The 21,162-nt window shown below is 32.1% G+C and overlaps 1 protein-coding gene across 1 annotated transcript; it reads left to right on the top strand.

Annotated features, from left to right (window-relative positions):
• Positions 1-1,660: 1,660 nt before the first annotated feature.
• On the top strand, positions 1,661-16,236 carry LOC127877469 (uncharacterized). Its single transcript, XM_052423388.1, has 17 exons — positions 1,661-1,686; positions 3,867-3,958; positions 4,220-4,248; positions 4,892-5,176; positions 6,943-7,029; positions 7,260-7,382; positions 8,030-8,167; positions 8,970-9,047; positions 9,502-9,626; positions 9,847-9,933; positions 10,947-11,039; positions 11,175-11,231; positions 12,233-12,443; positions 13,110-13,262; positions 13,710-13,786; positions 14,856-14,926; positions 15,744-16,236. The coding sequence occupies exons 1-17, from the start codon at positions 1,675-1,677 to the stop codon at positions 15,835-15,837; spliced, it is 1,812 nt and encodes a 603-aa protein (XP_052279348.1). The 5' UTR covers positions 1,661-1,674; the 3' UTR covers positions 15,838-16,236.
• Positions 16,237-21,162: the final 4,926 nt, after the last annotated feature.

Here is a 21,162-nt window from a genome sequence, read left to right as displayed (position 1 = left end):
TTCTGATCTGAGTGTTAGTTAATGTAAAATATTCTAACTTCCTTGCGCACCAAAGGAATAAACTGGCGACAATATGCGTAACGGTAACACCTCTATATGGGTCAAGGACAAATTAATCGAAACACATTTTCGAGATTGTATAAATGTGGGCATGAGCACGAGAACCTTTAAACTGTGCGTGTTTTAAATTAACGAGAAATAATTTTGATTAAATTGTAGTTAATTGTAAGTAAGTATTTGGTTTAAAATAATTTAGTTTACGCTATTCATTTTCAACATATGCTAATAAACTATGTTATTTGGCTTGAATAACTATTATAGAGGCTTCATAAAAAAAATCAAAACGATGCTTCTTATATTTTTCTATACAATATGATGTTTTAAAAGCTTTTTTAATATACACATGTCTAGATTTAATTCAATTTGTTTACCGGTATTGTCATTTCACCATGCCTCAGAACGTTGTTATTCTATTTCTATGGTTTGCATCTTACCATTTAGTTGTTTTATGGTATTTAAATTGAAATGTTTTTTTTTAATTGCTACTATCTATTGCACACTAATGTTTACAGCATTAATAATCAATTCAGATTGTGGAATGAAGTAAGCAATTTTTTATTAGAACATTCCCAACGTTTAAAACACAGTAAGTTTTTGTCAAACTACCAGAAAATATTTTATTAATATTATCGTATAAAGACAAATCTTTGAATCGCTGTGATAGCCAGTTTTTGCTTTGAGACAACGCACTTTTCAAGTTTGCAATATGGCCATTTTAGGAAATCTACACTAGTGGTATAACTCGGCAACATTTTAGGAAATCTTCACTAGTGGTATAACTCGCCAACATTTAATGATATCTACACTAGTGGTATAACTCGCCAACAAACCTGTCACAAGTCTCTTTTGCAGGGATATAATTTATTTTCGAGACTTCAGTCCATCGACCGCATTGAGAATCGCCAGGTTTCCAGCATCTACTAAGTATATGTTCACATGGAAATACTTTTTCTTGGTTATATACACTCTTATATATGTGTTGGTCGTTTGAATGTCAAGTCAATGACCCGTTTTCTATTATTTAATGATCAACTAACTACGCATTCAACATGATTTACATATACAAACAAAAATGTGTGTCGCTATGTCGAGTTAATCCGTTCATTAGCTCTGTCCACCACAGTTAACGACAACCACGACTGACTCGGCACTTACGTTACATTGGCATCTCACCACAAACCATCCGTTTTGTTTGAAAGAGTATTTTCTTCTTTGTCGTAAAAGCGCGATTATACCGCGTGTATTGCGTTTCCTCCATATTGAACTATCGCCATATTAATTTGTTGAAACAAGACCTCTGATTGGCTTAAACATAAATATATTTTTTATGCAAATTTCAAGAATTTTGGAAAACGATATTTTATTTAAACATAGTTACGTTGGCTCCTCTTGTAATTAAATGCAAAGACGGGGCACGAGCTGAAGTCACTTTGATATATGAAATATATTAACCTAGTTTTTCGCGCGTTGTGTTACCACACAGAAAATGCAAGTTAATGTTTACTTCCTTTAAAATGAGTTAAACTTTACGTAACTGTAAAACCCCTTGTTGTTGGGAATCGAATTACTATTTTCGTTCTCGATTCATTTTCACCTCTGATGCAATCGACACGAATGGACTCACAGGTAAGTTAGTTATTGCTACCTTAAAATGTAATAACATTTGAATTAACGTGAATATTATTTAACATTTATTTGTTTGTTTATTATTATAACTTAGATCTAATATAAATGTTTTTCCAGTTTTAATTTGTAAGATAATGAAATATATTCACTACTCTTCGTAAGTGTTTATGTTTTAATGTACAAGTTTATGAATTTTACATGCAAATGTCAATTATGAAAATACATTTATCCATATCGAAGACCCGCATTCTGAAATAGTGCGTTTCGAGGATTTTCGCACACAGTTCTCTGTATTGTCATTTGCAATGCAACTTTCATTGTTGTTTTTAATGGCATTCTACCCACGCGGAATACAGACTATTAACAATCAACCCTTGATAACAGCAAATATACACAAGTTAAATAACACGATCAAATAAAAACGCTCACATTTGTCTTGATTCGTAGATAAAAATCAGTGATTTACTGCGGATAACTTAATACACGGACCTTTTTGAAACGAACAAACGAATGTTTGAATTCATATTAAATTTTCTAAATGAACTTAAGTTGCTTATTGACAGGTTGCCAAAATGACAGTTAACTGGGTTTAGTCACATATTGGACAATGGAAGATAACTTTACATCAGGGAGCAAAATAACAATAATGACGTATAAATGCCTGTGAAGCGTTTAATATGTGGTGCCTCTGGTGTTTTCGTTGTTGTTTTGTGTGGCTATACGAAGTTAACTTATCTAAAGTATGCAAAGCTTTACAAAGCTTTACATAATGTCAAAGCCCAGGAGACTGAGTGGTAAATGCGGTATTTTACTATCCAAACGAGCAGCATTACGAGGCCGGATGGGTTGAATAACATTTTTTATGTGTTTTTTCATTTATGTTTTGTGTTTTATTTTATTACATTATTGTTTTATATTGCATCTCTTTAATTCCGGTGCTTACATTTATCAATGGAAATCTTTGTAAGACGACTAATTTTAGAAAATGCAAAATGTTTTAAGATGTCCCTTTAAAGTACATTTTCTGTCATCACAAGTATGATAATTAACAAATCGTATTTAAATATGCGAAATGACAATTGTGTCTTAGGAAAACTATTAAAATTATTGTGTCGTTGATGCAATCTAATAATATTTTTTCAAGACATTTGAAACGCTTTTCACCAAAAAGCCTTTTTGTTACTTACGTAGCGTTTTAAAGCTCGGTTCTTAAGACTGAAACTAAACCCAAGAAGTAGTGCATTACATTTCCCGAAAATAAAAGATCCCGAGCTTTCGAGCTCAATTCCATTTGAAATCATTTGTTGTTACAGTTTACTTTATAATAATATTATTACTTCAGGGTATTCACAATAGTATAATTTTGTTAGTTGACAAACATTAAACCAATTTATTTGTCAAACGTACAAAACTATGCGAAAAGGTTTCTTTAATGTTTGAAGCAATAGGAAAATAGGAAGTGCATGATCAGCCAGGGGTATTCACCTGTTTCACAATTTAACAGGTAAATCGGTGGGTTATAATAACGAAAATTAATTGTTGCACATATCCTATTTAATCTTTGTTAAAGTGTGTCTAGTGCAATAAAAATGACTCACGCTCTTTTGAAAACCGGTCGAAATGCATTTGCGAAAAGTGTCTTCCCAGATAAGCCTGTGCAATGCACACAGGCTAATAAGGGAGGTGCTTTCCACTTTGATGAAATTGTCCGTTTGAATGAAGTCTATTCGAAACGAAAATCTAGTCTAGGCAGAAGGTTGTGTCCCTGATTAGCCTGTGCGGACTGCACACGGTAGTTTGGGCCGATATTTTGTAATGCGCTTGCATGAAGCACTGTATTTCTACAGCAAAACTCAATTTTTTAAAACAACTGACACACATATGGTCTATGATAAATTTATGGAAATGCCAGTTGAAATTACTTACTATTGTTTTCTTATAAAGCTAAAGCCCAATTATCCAATATAACGTCTTTAAAGAATGTAATCTTTCTCAGCAGTCTTTTTCGATAAAAAAACACACGAGTGTGCTTGTTTGTCCATCGCTTGTTTCAATCCTTGTTTTTTTTGTTATTGATCAATTATCCTATTGCAGTTTAAACTTCAGTTTAATATGCATTCGCTATTGCATACAAGCAAACACATTTGCTATAAAATGTAAAATAATACTCAATATTTCAGATAAATGAAACAGTTGCGGAAGTAAAGACAGACACAGAATGTATTCACGCGGTTTTATTACAAATCGTCAATTCACAAGCGGGATGTAGCTGGTTAGTGTTTTTATCGTTGTTTACACCGTGTTCCGGTCATTAAGTTTGATGTATAAAACCATTATTATCCATAATCATCGGCGTTTTTCTTGTGCTATGATATAAAATGGTATTGTAAAAAGTTATGGTAATGAATCTAAAGTAATATATTTACGAAGTGTTTTTAACACAAATGCATTATACGTGTATTGGATATTTATACTACACATGCAATATGTACGTTTACCTGTTGATTTTATACTGGTTATACCTATTTTTCAGCAAAGATAAAATTACTGAATTCAAGAAAGGTAACGTACTACAATAACATAAACAACAATATAAAAATTCTCAATCTAATATAAGTATCATACACCATTAAGGCTGATTGGTGACATATGGTAAGACGAATATATATGAAGCCAATAAACTTGTTTGGTCATTCTGCCGTCTGAAACTCATACAATAAACTCCAATAAGAATCGTTAAGTATATAAACATGATAACGGACTAAAGGGCTATTTTAGGAAAGCTATTATAAAATTAGTTGTTTTAGTTGTTTATGAAAATTTGACTCTCAATTAGAACCTCAATGGAAAATCATAAGTATGAACCAGATCCCTTGCGTGAAAAAGGTTGCGCTTCCCGCGACGCGTAAGTGTTTGATACTGTTAAAAGCTAGAAATGTTAACTCTTTGTTTATTGCATATTAGATACTCTTTTTCCCCAATGCAATGTATTTGAATTGGTTGTAATTTCAAACACTGTGACAAGCATTTTTAACATAAGTATACTGTTAGTACTGTTGTAAGTGTACATTTAATTTAAAGCATAATGATGTTTCAAGAATTATATGAATAAGATGTCAAATGAGATAAAAGGCTTAGTAGCTACTGTAATTTATAATTACTATTTGCATAATCAATAGCAAAATTTAAGTTTGGGTCAAAATAGATCTTGACGCTCTGAAGGAAAGGGTGTCAACAATGGAAGAAGAATACTGGCAAGTAAAACAGAGACGTGACGAGGTAAAGAATGCAAGAGCGAGACGACTGGGTGAACACTTCACACAACTTGAACATATTCAGAGTAGCATAGGAAGCATGGAACTCAACCGACCATCGGGTACAGGGGCAGGCAGCGAGTATGAAGAAAGAATGCGATCAACAGAACGTACTACATCCGTGTCAGATTTCGGAGCAAGTTCGCCATCACTTAAACCGGAGAAACATACAAACCGTGAGTTTTGCCGTATTTTATGTGTTAACATAATCTTTTGTACAGCAATAATATTTAGTATTCTTCGGTTGATGAATTTCAGCAACATTATTTTTTTGTGAAAGACTTAGTTACAACTTAACGATGTTTTTCCGCTATGATCAATCAAAGAGTTGTGATTAAATATCCGTTTATAAAGTGTGTGTGTATTTTGAATCGTATGATTTTCATGAACCATTTATGGCGAAAGTGAAATAGCTATTATGTAAATGGATATGTAACATGCATCTATACAAGCAGTCATAAGTATGTATTAGTGAAGATACGCTTTGTATATTCTCCAATTTTTAAACGGTTTCAATTTTCAAGCAAATCATGAATTTTTCGAGAACAGCTCCTGATTTCTTTTAATCATGATTAATTATCAATATGAGTGCATCAGCACATTTTGGATGGATCGTGAACATTTTATTGTTTATGAACTGTCCTTTATTATCTCTTGTGAAATAAAGATTATGATTCCATTATCATATGATCCCAATCATGAAATGTTATAAATTGTCGTGATATGCTGATCATTATTTCATTATCGATCTATGCGTACCTTGGAATGATCTTGAAAAGCTCTTAATGTGTTCTTTAATTAGTATGATGAACATATTAACATTTATTCAAATGTTTATGATTAACACTTCCTTAATATACGACACCATTCTAGAATTCATAAACTCTCCTTGATTTTCTCCATTAGAAATGCAGTTTAGGATGTCATGAGTATTTTGAACTAATACGGAACTGTTCGTGTAGACTATTGGGGTAGATCTTGCATTTTTCTTATGCATTTATATACTTGTCGCAAATATGTGTGATTCATAAATTGATGAGGAATTTTAAGAATTAGTGAACTCAACAGTATCTGCAAAATGAAATTAATGATTATATGACAAATTAAAGCCAATAAAGATTGGTGTCAGAATAATTACTGAACATACAATTGGTAAACATGTAATGTATGGATGGTGATGGATGATAATCATATTTATGATTTTTTCATATAGAATGTAAAATGCAGCTAATGATTTTATTAGCAGTTCAAGCCGAGTATGAACTGTTCGTAAATATTACTTTAATTCATCTTGTTTGTGTATGTTAAAGAAGATTTTTAATGTTTGAAACTTATATTGTTTGAAACTTATAATAATAGTATATTAACCGTATTCTCTGCACTAGATATAACAGAATAGCTTGATTTACAAAAGTAGTTAAAAAAACATTCATAAACACGAATCTTCGTAGGTAGTAGTTAACATTCAGTGATTAAGTTCACTTTTGCTGATTTGACAAGGTTTCATATACTGTTTTTGATCTAAACAACACCCGGTGTGGAAAAATGGAAGGTTTATGTTAGAAGAAGTCAATACATGTTGTTTAATCATATTAATAAAAAAATGGTAAACAAAAATTTCGTCTTAACATATCATTTTTATTAACATTTTTAATTACCAATATAATGTCGAATGGTTATGAATACTTTTTGCAAAAGCGTAACGTTTCGGAAAAAAATTCGATATGGACATCAAGTTTTTTATCATTATCATTTATACCCCAAAGTATTCCAGCCATCATTCGTTTAATTTTATTAGACAGTTGAGTTTTATGTTTCGTTAACAACTAACAAGAACTAATAAATAACGAGTACTTGATGTATGAGAAACGTACATGGTATTTGACTTGCTGAAAGAGGGATTTCTTATTGTTGCCCATGCCAGTAATGGATATTTTCATAGGGGTCTGCGTTAAAAGGCAGTCGGAAAGACGGAATTCGATGGATGTAGAAAAATGGCAACTTCTGGGAAGACAAGAAATAGAAAGGGGTAAGTTATAGAGAAAATATTTGCGATCAAATTTTGAAAACAATGGCAACTTCTTGGAGACATGAGCTAGACAACGTTTTGTAATAAAACATTAAATTGTAAAATACATTTACAGCTTGTCTGCTAGCTTAGGGTCAATAATATGTGTTTTGATATATGGCATTAAATTCCCGAATATTCATGATAGTCTTCATTTATATTTATGGCGTTTTGTGTGCGGATAAATTCAGTGTCTTTGATGCCTCATCCACATAGCGGCTACCACACTGTTTTGCTGCTGGACATATCAGAAAGTATGGCATCGGGGGATTCTTGGAAAAATGTCAAAACATTCGTGAACGACTTCCTTTCTGGTATGCTCCTTGCACTCATATTGTGTGAAGTAATTTATTGAGTTTTTTCTAGTTTGCCTAATAATAATTAACAATAATAACGAATTATGTGATATAAAGCAATCGTACATTTTATTAAATGCTTACTGATGGCATATTTCATTTTATTTGTAAAATGAGGCTTTATAATTTCTTAGACAAAAAATGGCTTTCGAAGAAAAACCGAAGACTATTTATAAAGAATATGTAAGGACAACTCTCGTGGAAATATATCCTGCCTTAAATGAGAAGATTATTATTTGCATTACAGATTAACAAATTAAACCCTTTGATTTTTAATCAATAAATCCATTAAAAGCTTGTATAGGACCTTTAGAAAACTGCACTTACAGCAGAAAAATTAAAACCAATTTATACAACAAAGTGTGCAATTCATTTGATTAAAACCATCCAAGAACTTAGCAAGAAGGGCAATACATGTTGCAATTATAAAACATACTTTCTTTTGTAAGAGTGATATACACAGAACACGTTTCACCCTTTCTGATATATTTCGCCTAAATAGGCTTTTTTCAAAGTTTGTGTTTAAAAGTGATATATTTGGAGAGATGTTGAATAGTTTATGCTTTATAATAATCATACGCAAATTACTTTCAAAATCAAAACAGGCCTCGAAGAACATTCTGCACTGTCTCAGCGATCACGACACCGTTTTAATGAACATGTAAGCCTCGTTACGTTTGGGCATCAAACACACGTGGAGACACCAATGACAAAAGATTTCAAAGTAATCAGAAATAAGATAGGCAAGTTGGTTTTTAATGTAAAAACTTGATTTATTTCTGTTGTTGCAATATTGGTGCTTATATGGGTATGTCACTGATAATACTATACCCTTTTATATTTATTATTGTTGCGTAAAGGCACTACAAATAAGGTACTGTTGATTTCAGAAATTATAAGATATAATTTAACAGATACAATATTAAAGAGACCTTTTCACATATTCTGGCATGTATTAAAGTTTGTCATTAAATGCTTTATATTGATAAATGTAAACATCGGATCTGAAAAGCTTCAAAAACAAGAATACAATTCAAGAAAGAAAAAAAAGTAACACTCAACTCGGCTCGAACCACTGACCCCTGGAGTAAAAGTCTATCGCTTAGACCACTCGGCCATCCATGCTCATACAATGAGTTATGTATTATATACTTTATATAAGCTATCCTCTGAGTATCTAAATATATAACGACAACAACAGAACTCTCCAAATTATGCAAGCGTTTGGCGTCGCAGAGCTTTATAGTTTTCAGACTTTTAAAAGCTTACTAAATACACAGTTGTTGCAAAACTAGCATTTTATGCATGCCTGAGAGCCAGTATATATAATCATAAAAAATATTTAATTTTAAAATAGATGAAACACTGATGAATTAACAAAATAATTAAAGTTCAGAAGAAGTGTTACTACTACATTAAGGGAATAAGAGTTGTATACAAAAGCAAATATTTTCACTTGTACAGTCATTCAATATTATTAAAGCAGCATAAACCTGGGCATTTAGAGTGAATATGATTAAGATTGATTTGTTTTCCTCGTGACAGATCAGATTGCGTTAGGCGGTCCAAGTCCTCTTCTCGGAGGTCTGCTCGTTGCACAGGCTGTTTTAATGTCCGTCCAGGGTGCGTATAATAATTATTGTGTAACTTGTCAAAGTTACGCATATAGCTAAGTAATACTTATATTCATAAAGGTTTTTATCTAAGTGCTATGCACAGCTTTCTTTAAACAAGTTCTAATGAAGGTTCTGTACTGTTCTAATTACGTTAGATGATATTCAACTTTTAAAAGCACCGTAAACCACGAAGGACGAAAAAAGAAAAGTTCTAAAATACCGTTTTTTTTACAATTGTTAGTTTAAGTTAAAACAAACAATCGCTAGTATGAAAATGTCATGGAAAAGAACTCATTTCGACATGAAATATATAGAGTAAATATTTTAATTCGTGAGATCATTATATGATTTGCTTCTTTGATAATCACATTTTTGAAAATGTGTATATTTATATCATATATATACTAGCTCAACGGTTATTTGTAAATGGATATTTAATTAGCAAAGCATATACGTTGTAGGTACTCCTAGTGTGATGCACAATATAAGTATGCATCATAAGGTCATCGTTTTAACGGACGGACAGCCAACAGAGATGTCGCTGTATAGCGGACCAGATGTGGTAGACGAAACTAAACTTGACGAGGTAAAGCAATCCAAAATTCTTATTAAACGACTTTTCATACAATTATTCCCAGAAATCTTTCGCAATCGTTCATGCATTCAATCTTTAACAATGGGAAAGTACATATAATTATAATTGTGATACGAAATCTGAGCATAGTGTTTTGTACAACAAGATATTGAATTTGTATGTTTTTGATAATACATGTACACTTTTTCATACTGAATGTTGTATTACGTAGGATATGGCAAACATAGTGATGGTATTGGACATATTACACGATGCCAAGATGTCGGTATTCTTTGTTGATGTCCCCAATTGCGCCACAGTAAGTTAATACACTGAATAAAATTAATCCTGCGCGACCTTATATTAGCGCTGTATTTAATTGGGTAGATGTAAAATGACTTAGATTAATTCTAACTAAATATAAACGTAGAAAATTACATAAACACATGCATGTGTTTATATGAATTAAATTATGAATCGTCCCTGAGACATATTTTAGTAAAGGTCGAACTTATATGGCAATAAAAACAAGTCATTGATTACATCTACTCACCTTTTGTCTAGGCGAGCGTTTGTAATTTGCAATAGACACAAGTACCTCTAAATAATGTGCACTTTTCAGATAAGTTTTGTTTTTGATATAATTATTTGTCTTCACTTAATAGGTTATATGATTGCCATACCTTAAACATTATTTTACAAGTTAGATTGTGGTTATTCCTGAATATGGGTTGTTTCTTAATGGACACACATGTGCTCTCATTTTGAAACATAGCTCATCATTGTCGTAACGACAATCCTTTTTTGTTTACTTGCAATGGTCATACTTGTGTTTTCACAATACATTCAGGCATATACGAGAGTTCATTTGGGAAATGGATCCAATTGGCATTTGTCAGTATCGTCAATATCTCACATTAGTTTTATCAACCCATCCTGATCTCGCCACGGTCTTTATGATCGACCGATTTCTTTTGCTGATGTTTGTTTCCGCCTAGTATTTAATTGGCAGCAAACGTTGTGATTATTTTGTATTACAGAGTTTAGTGCCAAAGAAGTTCTTTTTGACATTTAAAATATTTTCCATATTTAAATTACGACCCATTCTTTGTTTTTTCTTCGATGTCATACAAGATCGACCGATCCTTAGATATTTCCCATATTATTGAAACATTTACGTGCACATGATATTTGTTGTTAAAAGTTGCATCGTATCCAACGTTTTATTTTATTATAATTTGTTTTATTTCATTATTCATTATGTATGCATTCGAAAATTATCCCTGATCGTTACCTTTGCATGTACTGAGATGTGATAACCGCTTGTTCCAGACATTTTTCCCGTGTATCCGATCTGATGCGCCATACAGAAATGTATTTTACTGCAATGAAGGACGCAGATTGGCAAGACGCAATTATCTTTGTGTAAGAACGCATTTTGTTTTGGATTAGACTTTATTTATGTTACCCTAAGCATTACCTTTCAACTTCTTATAGTATTTCATGCACCCAGTTTCATGTTCTAATCAGTGTAACTCTAATTAACCATTATTATTTTAGACAACAAAGATGGACGATTTAGAAAGTGTTGATGAAAATCTGACAGCAGAGGATAAGGTAAGAAGAACTTGTTATGAGGTTGAATTATTGATATTCGTCGGCATAATTGTTTGTGTGTGTGGGGGGGTTGTGTGACATAAATGTAATTTCGTAGATTTCTGATTTTGGCAAAAAATCTTTGCGTTGGCATTTTCAGAATTGAATATAATACTTGTTAGCGATAAAATGCGTTGTGGAAGGCCCTTTTTTTATACTTATTTTGGGGGTGATAGTAACCAGCCATTTCTATTGCATACTAAGTAAATAGTCAATTTGTATGAAGTGATCACAAACAAAAACAAAGTGAAGCAATACAATCTAGATACAAGTAAATCTAATAAAACACACACAACCAAATATAAATAGTTATGTTTTATGTCTCGTTAGTAAAATCGCAGGGACAATTTTAATCAGGTGCTGGTCACACATCGTCATCTTTAAAATACACTTATTGTCTCTTCTATCCGCCCGCCTGTTTGCTGTTTAATATCCACATCCCTGAAAAACACAATACACACACTGGGCATGAAGGATTTTGACGATTTGAGCTAATCCGTGTTGCTTTACTTTAACAAATTTAACGGAATCATTCAGATTTATTGAATAAGCGTTGTCAAGGTTTCAAGTGTCAGCTAAGAAAAGGTGTTATTCACTCCCCTTTATGCAGTATCTGTTTTATCTGGATTTCGAAACAAACAAAATGTGTTCATTAGTTCGGTTGGATACTCATGTACATGATGCCTATGTTAATTCGATATTTTAAGCACTAAAACTTGTGCTTAATTATTCGTTGGGGTCTTAAGTGAGTTGATCGGTGTACCCACGAATGTACAAAAACTAACGTCCATTTAAATAATATGGTTACTATATATGATTGAAGGAAGTTAAAACTTTAACGTATATAAAGAAATGAATAAACAATAACAATAAAAAGAATTGCAATGTATAAGTTGCATGTTTTGTTTTATATGAACATGTAATAAACTACGTCAGCTCTTGTATAGCATTATTCTCCGTAGGAAGATTTGCGTGACATTGTATCAACAACAAATGCACACGCCGCGGATGCAATCAATCGTGCATGCGAACATCGTATCACTGGTATGTACCGCGAGAGCAACTGCAAAACACTTCCCATCATTGGTTCTCGCGTTCGCAGAGGACCCGATTGGAAATGGAAAAACCAGGACAGCAATGGTGTGGGGACTGTGGTTGGACATTGGGACAATGGTAAATGAGTGTGTGTGTTTGATCAGCTCTATGTGTTAGATAGTGTGAATGTGAGCAAATATATCGAACAACAACAAATGCGGAAATTACGCCCGGCTAATGTCGCCGACGATTATTTATCGTGTTTTTGAATGGCAATTGTCAAATGTGGTCCTTTTTTCAAATCTATAGTACTTTTCATTGTTGATTAAACATAATTGCAAAATTTTAGATTCAAAATTTGTATTTTGTATTGAATTCTATTTGATGTTACAATACAATGTTGTTTAAAAATGTCCGTTCAAGTAGTTGACGTGTGTGTATGTTTTCAAACGACTTTTCATTGCGATATAGCTCTTCATGTTTTTTTTCTTGTATTGTTATTTATTTGCGACTGATCATATGCTTCAATACTAGACTAGCAGGTAGTAACAATAATTGTTTGAACTGCGATATATCTGTCCGTTTATAACTTTTTTTTTGAAAGCAGGGACTTTTTTTAAAAAGTCAACAGTTGGTTCCATGTATACAATTTTCGTCACTTTGCTGTCAATTAAATTCGATGATGATACACAGCTTTTTATAGATATGCATATACACATAAAATAAATTTCTGTTTCGCAAACAAAAATTAAGCACAGTTTAATAGCAAGCGCGTGCATTTCTTTTTGCGATTGTTTCAAACAGAAACATGGGTGACTGTTGAGTGGGACGCCAAACTACCTGGTGGTAACCGAGGGTACCAATACGGCGAGGGACGATTCGATCTTCTTATTGTCGACGAGATTCGACGCCTCCAGCCCGGGGAGTTATTGGCAGTCGGTTGTCAAGTAAAAACTGGTATACTATTGTGACTGACACGTTCAAAATACGTTCGCCATATTCATAAAAACTTAACATGTATATGAACTGTACACTGAATAGTAGGTGTCAAATGAAGTTCTTATGACGATAAGATTGCAATTACATGCACAAAACAATTCTCCATTGACCACCAAATTAAAAAAGAACCTATCAGCAGAAATATGTCGACGATATATATAGTATGTTTAGTCAAACAAATTCAACTATGCATGTAACGGTAGAATGTCCTCTTGAGGAGATTAATGTGTATTGTCTGTTTGTGTATATTTTCGAATAAATATTACAATGATTAGTACACATTTTCTGTTCTACCGCTGTTATCGTTTGTACTCTGCATAACTTGTTGGTATAACCTTATTACAATACTGTTTAAAAACCTATGTTTGATTGTATGGGATATTGATAATTGTTGTATTTTGTCAGGTCGACATGGTAAATTTAGAAATGTGCATGCGTGGAACAAGGGCGTTGTTATTGAAATGAAACCACCTAAAGCCCGAGTGAGTATTAAATCGTACATACACTGAACACAATTTCTAAGCGATTACGTAGAAAGATTGTGATTCCGGGCTATCAAATATTTATATCTGTATAAATTTAGATATGTTAATTTACTCAACCATCTGTTGATTCAGAGTGTGAACCATAATTTTAGTAAGAGAGCAAAGGAAACATATATTGGGGCAATCAAACAAATTCACTATGCAATATGTAAATGGATGCATTACATATGTGAACAATTTAAATAACAATACAAAGGATATGTAAGTTATGATCAAACATCAACGCAATCGAGCCGTCGGAATGCTCGAGGCTCGAATTTCCGATAGAAAATATTGTAAAACGTCGTCATCAAATCTTTATTAAATCTGCGTTTTTATTATGTAAATCGTCCTATTATTATCATCGCTGGTTTAAATAAATCCATCCGAAAGAGTAAAATTGACCACCAACGGCCTTAAGTCACTGCCAAGTTTAATTTGCAAATTACGGCTGATGTTACACAATACGCTGGTTAAATGTGGATATTTATATGTTAAGGTTAGGGTTAGGGGTAATATATATATATATATATATATATATATATATATATATATATATATATATATATATATATATATATATATATATATATATATCTATATATATATATATATATATATATATATATATATATATTAGTTATTTATTTATTTTATATTTATATACCGGATTTGATATTTTTTAACACGTAAACCATCGAAATGTGATTGTTCATCTGACCTACCAATACATACTAAATTAAATATAGGAATGATTACTGTGATGAAAAAAGAAAAACATATACACATATAACTACCGACCAATTGTTTTCAATGCTGTGGTCTTGGCAAGATTTTCTAGTTCCAACTTTCAACCGAAATAAATGATGTCAAGGCAACTTTTAGTACGTAGACGCAGAACAATTTTATTTTGATTTTAACTTCAAAACCAATATATTCAACATTTATTATAGAACGCAAACAGATACACCCTATGAAATTACTGATCATTTATAATGATTGATATCTTTGATATGTTTACATATAGGTACGTTGGGACAGTGGAATAAGACGTGATTATAGTTATGGCGAGGACGGCAGATTTGAAATAGAAATTTGGTACGGTTTTTACACATTATTTATGAAGCACATTAAGATAACAAAATTGTCTATAAAACCTTGTTGTCATTATATGCTTCCCTTAAGTGTGCCATTCCAAGTTTGAAAAATAATCGAATTTGAGTTCAGGCCTAAACTTTCAAGTCTAATAGTAAGAAAATAAATTGCTGCAACTGGGTTTAACCTTCGCCGATCCAGTTTGTGATTTGTTTTTTGTTTTTTTTTTTTAAAGTAAGCGATCCACATGTGGGCGTCATTATTATACAACTACAGACACATAAGAGGTGTATGATCATTTTAATTAATGGTCCCTACTTTAAAATGTTTAAAATGTCCTTTGGTAATATTGAAAACCTTCTGTACAATATGCTTTGATTTTTGGGAATCCGAGACCACAGATTGAAATGGTATTTATTTAGAATGCTATTGCATCTATTTGTACGTAATTAATGCAAGATAATGATTACTTGCGAGCGGTATATACTAATCGAATAAACGTAGCAGTAGATTTATTTTATAGTTAAATTGGGTTATCACCTTATTTTTTTTATTTGCAATTAATTTGTTTGTTTTCGACATTATTATGTGATATACACTTAGAGTTTCTAAGGCCGTACTTTTTGTTATCTCTTTATGCTTTGCTATGTTTTTCGGTGTTCTTTAATGAAGGGTACCTGTCTTATAATAATAAACTTCGTACATTAATGAGTGTTTTCAACTGGGGTTACAGCCATTATGTACCCTAATGCAATGTTTTCAATGCTACAAACCCTCATAAGTGTCCTATAATAAACAACATCAGTTATTTTTGTTGCAGGGACAGTGCTTCATCGGCGACAACTTTGACAGAATCTGACAAAGAGCTTGCATCTGGGTTGAAAAGTAAAAATAAAAACAAGCGTTCAAAGTAGAATCGCTGTCTGCGTAGATAATCTGGTCTAGTAATGCCAGTAAACAAAGCATGAGCTGAATATCGGCTCCTTCCAATGAAGCATAAAATTAACTTAGCAAATAGAATGTTTCAGAAAATACATCTGTTCAGTCTACTAATTATCTTGTCGTTTAATTGTCACCAAAATTAAACTTATTCATTACATTTTTTCATATTAAGTTTTTTGAAACAAGTGAATTAACGTTTGTATATATAATTCTGGGATCAGTAAACGCAAATTGTAAAACAATGCTGTTAAAAATAACAACATTACTGATATTTAACTACCTAATAAACACTCATAAATCTCAAAAAGTTTCGCATAGAAATTGCAAAAGCTTTTTTAAAAGTTCTCAATTTCGTTGTTAACCTGTTAATATGGACCGCACTCGTTTGTAATAATTATGGCGTGCTTTGAAACTCAAAATTTAAATGTATATTTAAAATAGATCTATTTTAATTCACCATGTAATAAAAGAAAAAAGTAACATTTTGTATGTTTTTGATTTTTTTCAAAACGCATAAATTATTACAGAATCCTATTGCAATTTGCAATCTTGGATTTTTGTTGGAACACATATTGGGACACCATAACGCGACACGATTACCTAACAAGTCATAAACAAATTGCAACCGAGTGCATGACGTTGTATATTAACGTTCGGGCATACATTGCATCGAATTCTGAAATTTCTAAGAAAGTAAACGATCAGCTTAATGTGGCCAACCGTTGCGTAAATGACATCGGACGTATCGCGGTCAGTGGAACATATGATATTCAGATTGAAATGTCACATATGACAAGTCTAATTTCTCAAGCACGGGTTCATAGCGAAACATGTGAAGCAAAGGTGTTTATTGCAGCTATGTGTCGACAAAAAGTGTTGACAATCTACTTTACACTCTCTCTGAATCGTGAATATAAATATCTGCAGTTTGATAAGATTTCCTTCACTTTCCATAGTTACGCTCTGCTAAAAAAATAAAACTATACTTATATTGTAGAGATTATTGTACTATGCACTTTCTTTCAACCTCATATGATGTAAAGTTTAATTTAAATGTTATCAAAACGATCAAGGAACTTTTCACGATTGGTTTAACAAAGGACTATTAGCCTTTAAATGTTGAGTGCTACGTCTACTCTGTAGTTCCTCATTTTATGTTGCGTCGTCAAATAATGTAATAAAATTAATTTACTACCTGCTCATGAAGTTATTTTTAGCATAAGAACATACGAGTTAGAGACGGAAAACTCACAGACATGTGATCCATCTCAGTGTTTAGAACACAATTAATTTAGTTGTAGTTGTCACTTTTGTAATGCTTTAAATATCACTTAAGAGAAACGCAATCCGGATATTTGCGTATTTTAATATACAGACATAGAAGTTTTACTGTAAGTAGCATTCTCTGCATTAGTTTTAAGGAAAATAAATAAAAAGATAAAAAAGAAATCTATTAAAGCATACAAGTGTTTACTTCCCTAGACTTAGCGCTTCCGTACGGCAGTAAATCTATTAAAGCATACAAGTGTTTACTTCCCTAGACTTAGCGCTTCCGTACGGCAGTAAATCTATTAAAGCATACAAGTGTTAACTTCCCTAGACTTAGCGCTTCTGTACGGCAGTATGTACCGATCATTGTACTTATGGGGCAAAATGTGTGTCTCGATCAAGGATGTCAACAAAGCCGATAAAATGGTTTCTTTAAGTGATATTATAGACATTTTCACTGTTTAATTGAGCTAAAAAGTATTAACAGGTCAAAGAGTTAGTTAACATGTGGTTACTTGCTACGAGTTGTTTATTTAAATTTTATTTTATATTCGATATTTTACATGACTCACCCAGTCCTCTAAGCTGAAATGATCTGTAAACAAAAGTGTGTCTTTGTGTCGTATGAACGAATCTGCAGTTGTCAAACGAAAGTACGGTTGATATTCAAATGCATTATTTTTCTATTTCCGGGATATTGTTTTAGTATGTTGATGCTGCATTAACAAAAATAAGTGCATATGGAGTTAAAACACCAAAAATAAACAACGGTTGCGATAGACACCTATAAACTGTTAGATGCCCATAATATCACTTTAAGTCATTCTAAAACACTTATACCTAGGTACAAACAACGCTGCACCATTAATTCCTTATTGGTTATAATAATGGTTGGAATAGTATTTGAGTTGGAAAGAGTTTAAAATGGGCTTTGTTTTTTACAGCGGGTAAGTGGGGATAAGCGGGATTTTTTAACTCTATCATATTCTGAGATAAGTCTAAAACATGAAGCTGACACGATTATGTATTCGCGGTTGTTCTAAAGTGGTGTACATTTGAAAATCATTGGCATAGTAAATAGTCGACAAGTATTTTTCTATTTCATATCTCTATTACATATGAAGAAATATCTTCTCATTTTCTTTCTGTACTTGTTTAATCAAGCACAAACTAAAATATGCCTGCTATGATCTCAAAGGTGTTACCAAACAATAATAATATTGCTTTGATTGCGCTCGAAGTCTCATACAAGATTGCGTTGCTGGACAGGGTATTGTAATCAGGGGGGATAATCAGGTAAAAGCGCTTGTTCATGAAACCAAAGCAATCTTTACTGACAGCAAGACGTGAAAGAGGCGCTAAAAGTGCGTATATATGGTAAATATAGTATCAGATGTTATAAAAACGATCACTTAATTATGTACTATATATGTTAATATTTCTCTTTGTGTGGTTAAGTATCTCTGAGACGTGCGTCTTTTCTACAGTTTATTTTTTTTTTATAAATACGATGGATAGGAATAGGAAGACGATGGCGAAGACGATTTTCTAAAGAACACAAATTCATTCAAATTAAAGTACGAATGTTAAGCAATCTAATATAATAATAAGTATTATTCTAACAACTCAATTCCATTAACTTAAAACATGTGTAAGAATAATTGAACGACAAGCATATCGTTGCATACACACGTCAATGAATGGAATTAGTCTGAAGTAAAAACGCATTAGCCCTCTCGGCTATTCCGCCGGGTATACACAGTTTTAAGTATTTTATACCTTATATAAGCAATCTTCGTAGTTTCTCAAATTTAAACGACAACAACAGAACTCTCCAAATTATTCAATTGTTTCGCGTTGCAACGCTTTATAATTTTTAGGTTTTCAAATCGTCAAAAGATACATATAATGGTTATATTGGACTATGGTAAATGTTCAGTAATACTGTTTCCTCACAAATATCATAACTAAAACGAAAATTTGCGAATCTGAAACAACTTTTTCAAATTTGTCAATTTATCAAACCGTGAAAAGATCCCTTTAATATCGTATTATTGAATATATATATAAACATTATACATACACATTTCGGAAAATAGTTATATGATCAGATAATAGTCTATGAATCTGAAGTAAAAATGTTTTATTAATATATGATTTCATAATAACCCTTTAAACGTTGTTATTTTTTTAACGATGCAATTCATTAGACGCAATTTAATGCGTGCAGGTTGCGTTAGCACTAACGTTGTTTCTAGGGTCCAGAAACGGGTAGCAACGCTAAATATTTATAGACACCTATTACATTGTAAACACCAGCTTTCCGAGATTATCATATATATTGTCGTTCTTTGATAACTGGCTCAACAATATAACAACTAAACAATAATCTTAAAACTATAAACCTGTATGATTTACATATGGAGTCGATTTGTTTGCTTGTGTGATAACACCGAGAACAATGTTTTATCATATGATATATTTTCACGAGCGCCTTTAATTCGCATTCAACTATTGTTATTTCAAATCGCATTCACCATTATCGATACATGCGAAACCAAAGAGCCTAGATGTTTCGAGGGATATTATAATTTCGCCCGAAGACGATATAAGTTTTTACTCATTCTTGATATCCACTTACACATGGCAATATTTAAGATTGTATCTGATGATTTGATTACCGAAGAACAGCGTCTGGGTGTTAAAAGATTTATAATAATTCTCTGATATGTATAATAATTACAGAGTGACATTTGACAAAACTAAGAAAAAGGGAATATTAACAAAGGGTTTAATTTCTTAGAGCACGCTAGTATTTTACACATCGCAAAAAATAATGTATTGACATGCGTCCAACAATAGACATATGTTTTAAAACCTATGAGCGATAGTTTTAACGCATAATCATTGACAATATATGTAAGACAACGACACGAGAAAGTGATAAGTTGTGGAATGTATGATTAGTTTCAATGTTTGTTTACCAACTATGTCTAATATAGTAAAATACAAGAAATCATTTGAATTTCCTTTTGTATGGTAACGTTTATGTTTATGTCAATAGGTCGAAATTCTAATACACGAATAACGATGAACTTGAAATGCAAATATACCGAAAATGTCATAATTAATCGTACATTTATGTGTGATCTAAACATATTACAGTGTTACAAATCAATTTGTCATTAATGGCCAATTATTTAAAGTTTAAAATTGACTATGTCACAGGGACAGTACATGTTTATATTTAAAAGTTAATAAACATTGGCACGTTTATAAATAAGTATGTTAAATGATTGCCGAATATATATTAAGAACACATTTTGGTAACATTTGTTTGGTAGTACCATCGGCATTTTATGCTTATCTGTTTCGTTAAGGATTTAAACCTTAAATGAACGTCGTGTCAGTTTTCCGTTTACGTGTTTAAAACTACTAACAGTCGCTGGAAATCCTTACACGATAGAATACAATGCGTCAAATGCTAACGTCGTGTTTATCACAAGTATAATCATTTTGGGCAAACAAATACAGATTACCAGGTTGAATTATTCTTTCCCTTATACAAACGTAGATTTTCATACAAATTAAAATGAAAAATAAATCCTACTATCAGTATTCGTAGGTAATTAGATAAGTGTTCCATCGACAGAGTAAGTCGGTCCCACGATATAGTTTACACGTTCCCACGAGTTAGTAAGTCATTCCCTCGAGGTAGTATGTCGTGGACACGATATGGAAAAAAGAGGAGTGCATTTAAAAAAAGAGGATTGTATGTCACCTCTATGCCACCGTTCCATTCTGAAAGTTCAATCGACGTTGTGGTTTGCTCTTATTCAAAACGAGGCTCCACTAAAGATACACAACTTTGTGTCCGAATAGGAAGAGGTCTGATTGTGGATTTATTTATTTCTGAACATAACATCGTTTTGTCGTCAATTACGATGAATTTTGGTTAGTTTTTTTTAATCTACAAATACAAGTTATAATTGGTAGGAGGGTGCATGATGCAAGTAAAACAGGTAATT

This window comes from Dreissena polymorpha, chromosome 4, assembly GCF_020536995.1.
Source record: "Dreissena polymorpha isolate Duluth1 chromosome 4, UMN_Dpol_1.0, whole genome shotgun sequence".
Taxonomy (NCBI): Eukaryota; Metazoa; Mollusca; class Bivalvia; order Myida; family Dreissenidae; genus Dreissena; species Dreissena polymorpha.
This window is presented reverse-complemented; position numbering and strand designations above follow the sequence as displayed.

Bases quoted from the DNA above. Each gene is read 5' to 3' on its own strand.
- LOC127877469 (XM_052423388.1), top strand. The intron at 9,048-9,501 runs GTGCGTATAATA...TATACGTTGTAG, and splicing joins TGTTTTAATGTCCGTCCAGG to GTACTCCTAGTGTGATGCAC. The intron at 12,444-13,109 runs GTAAATGAGTGT...TGTTTCAAACAG, and splicing joins GGTTGGACATTGGGACAATG to AAACATGGGTGACTGTTGAG.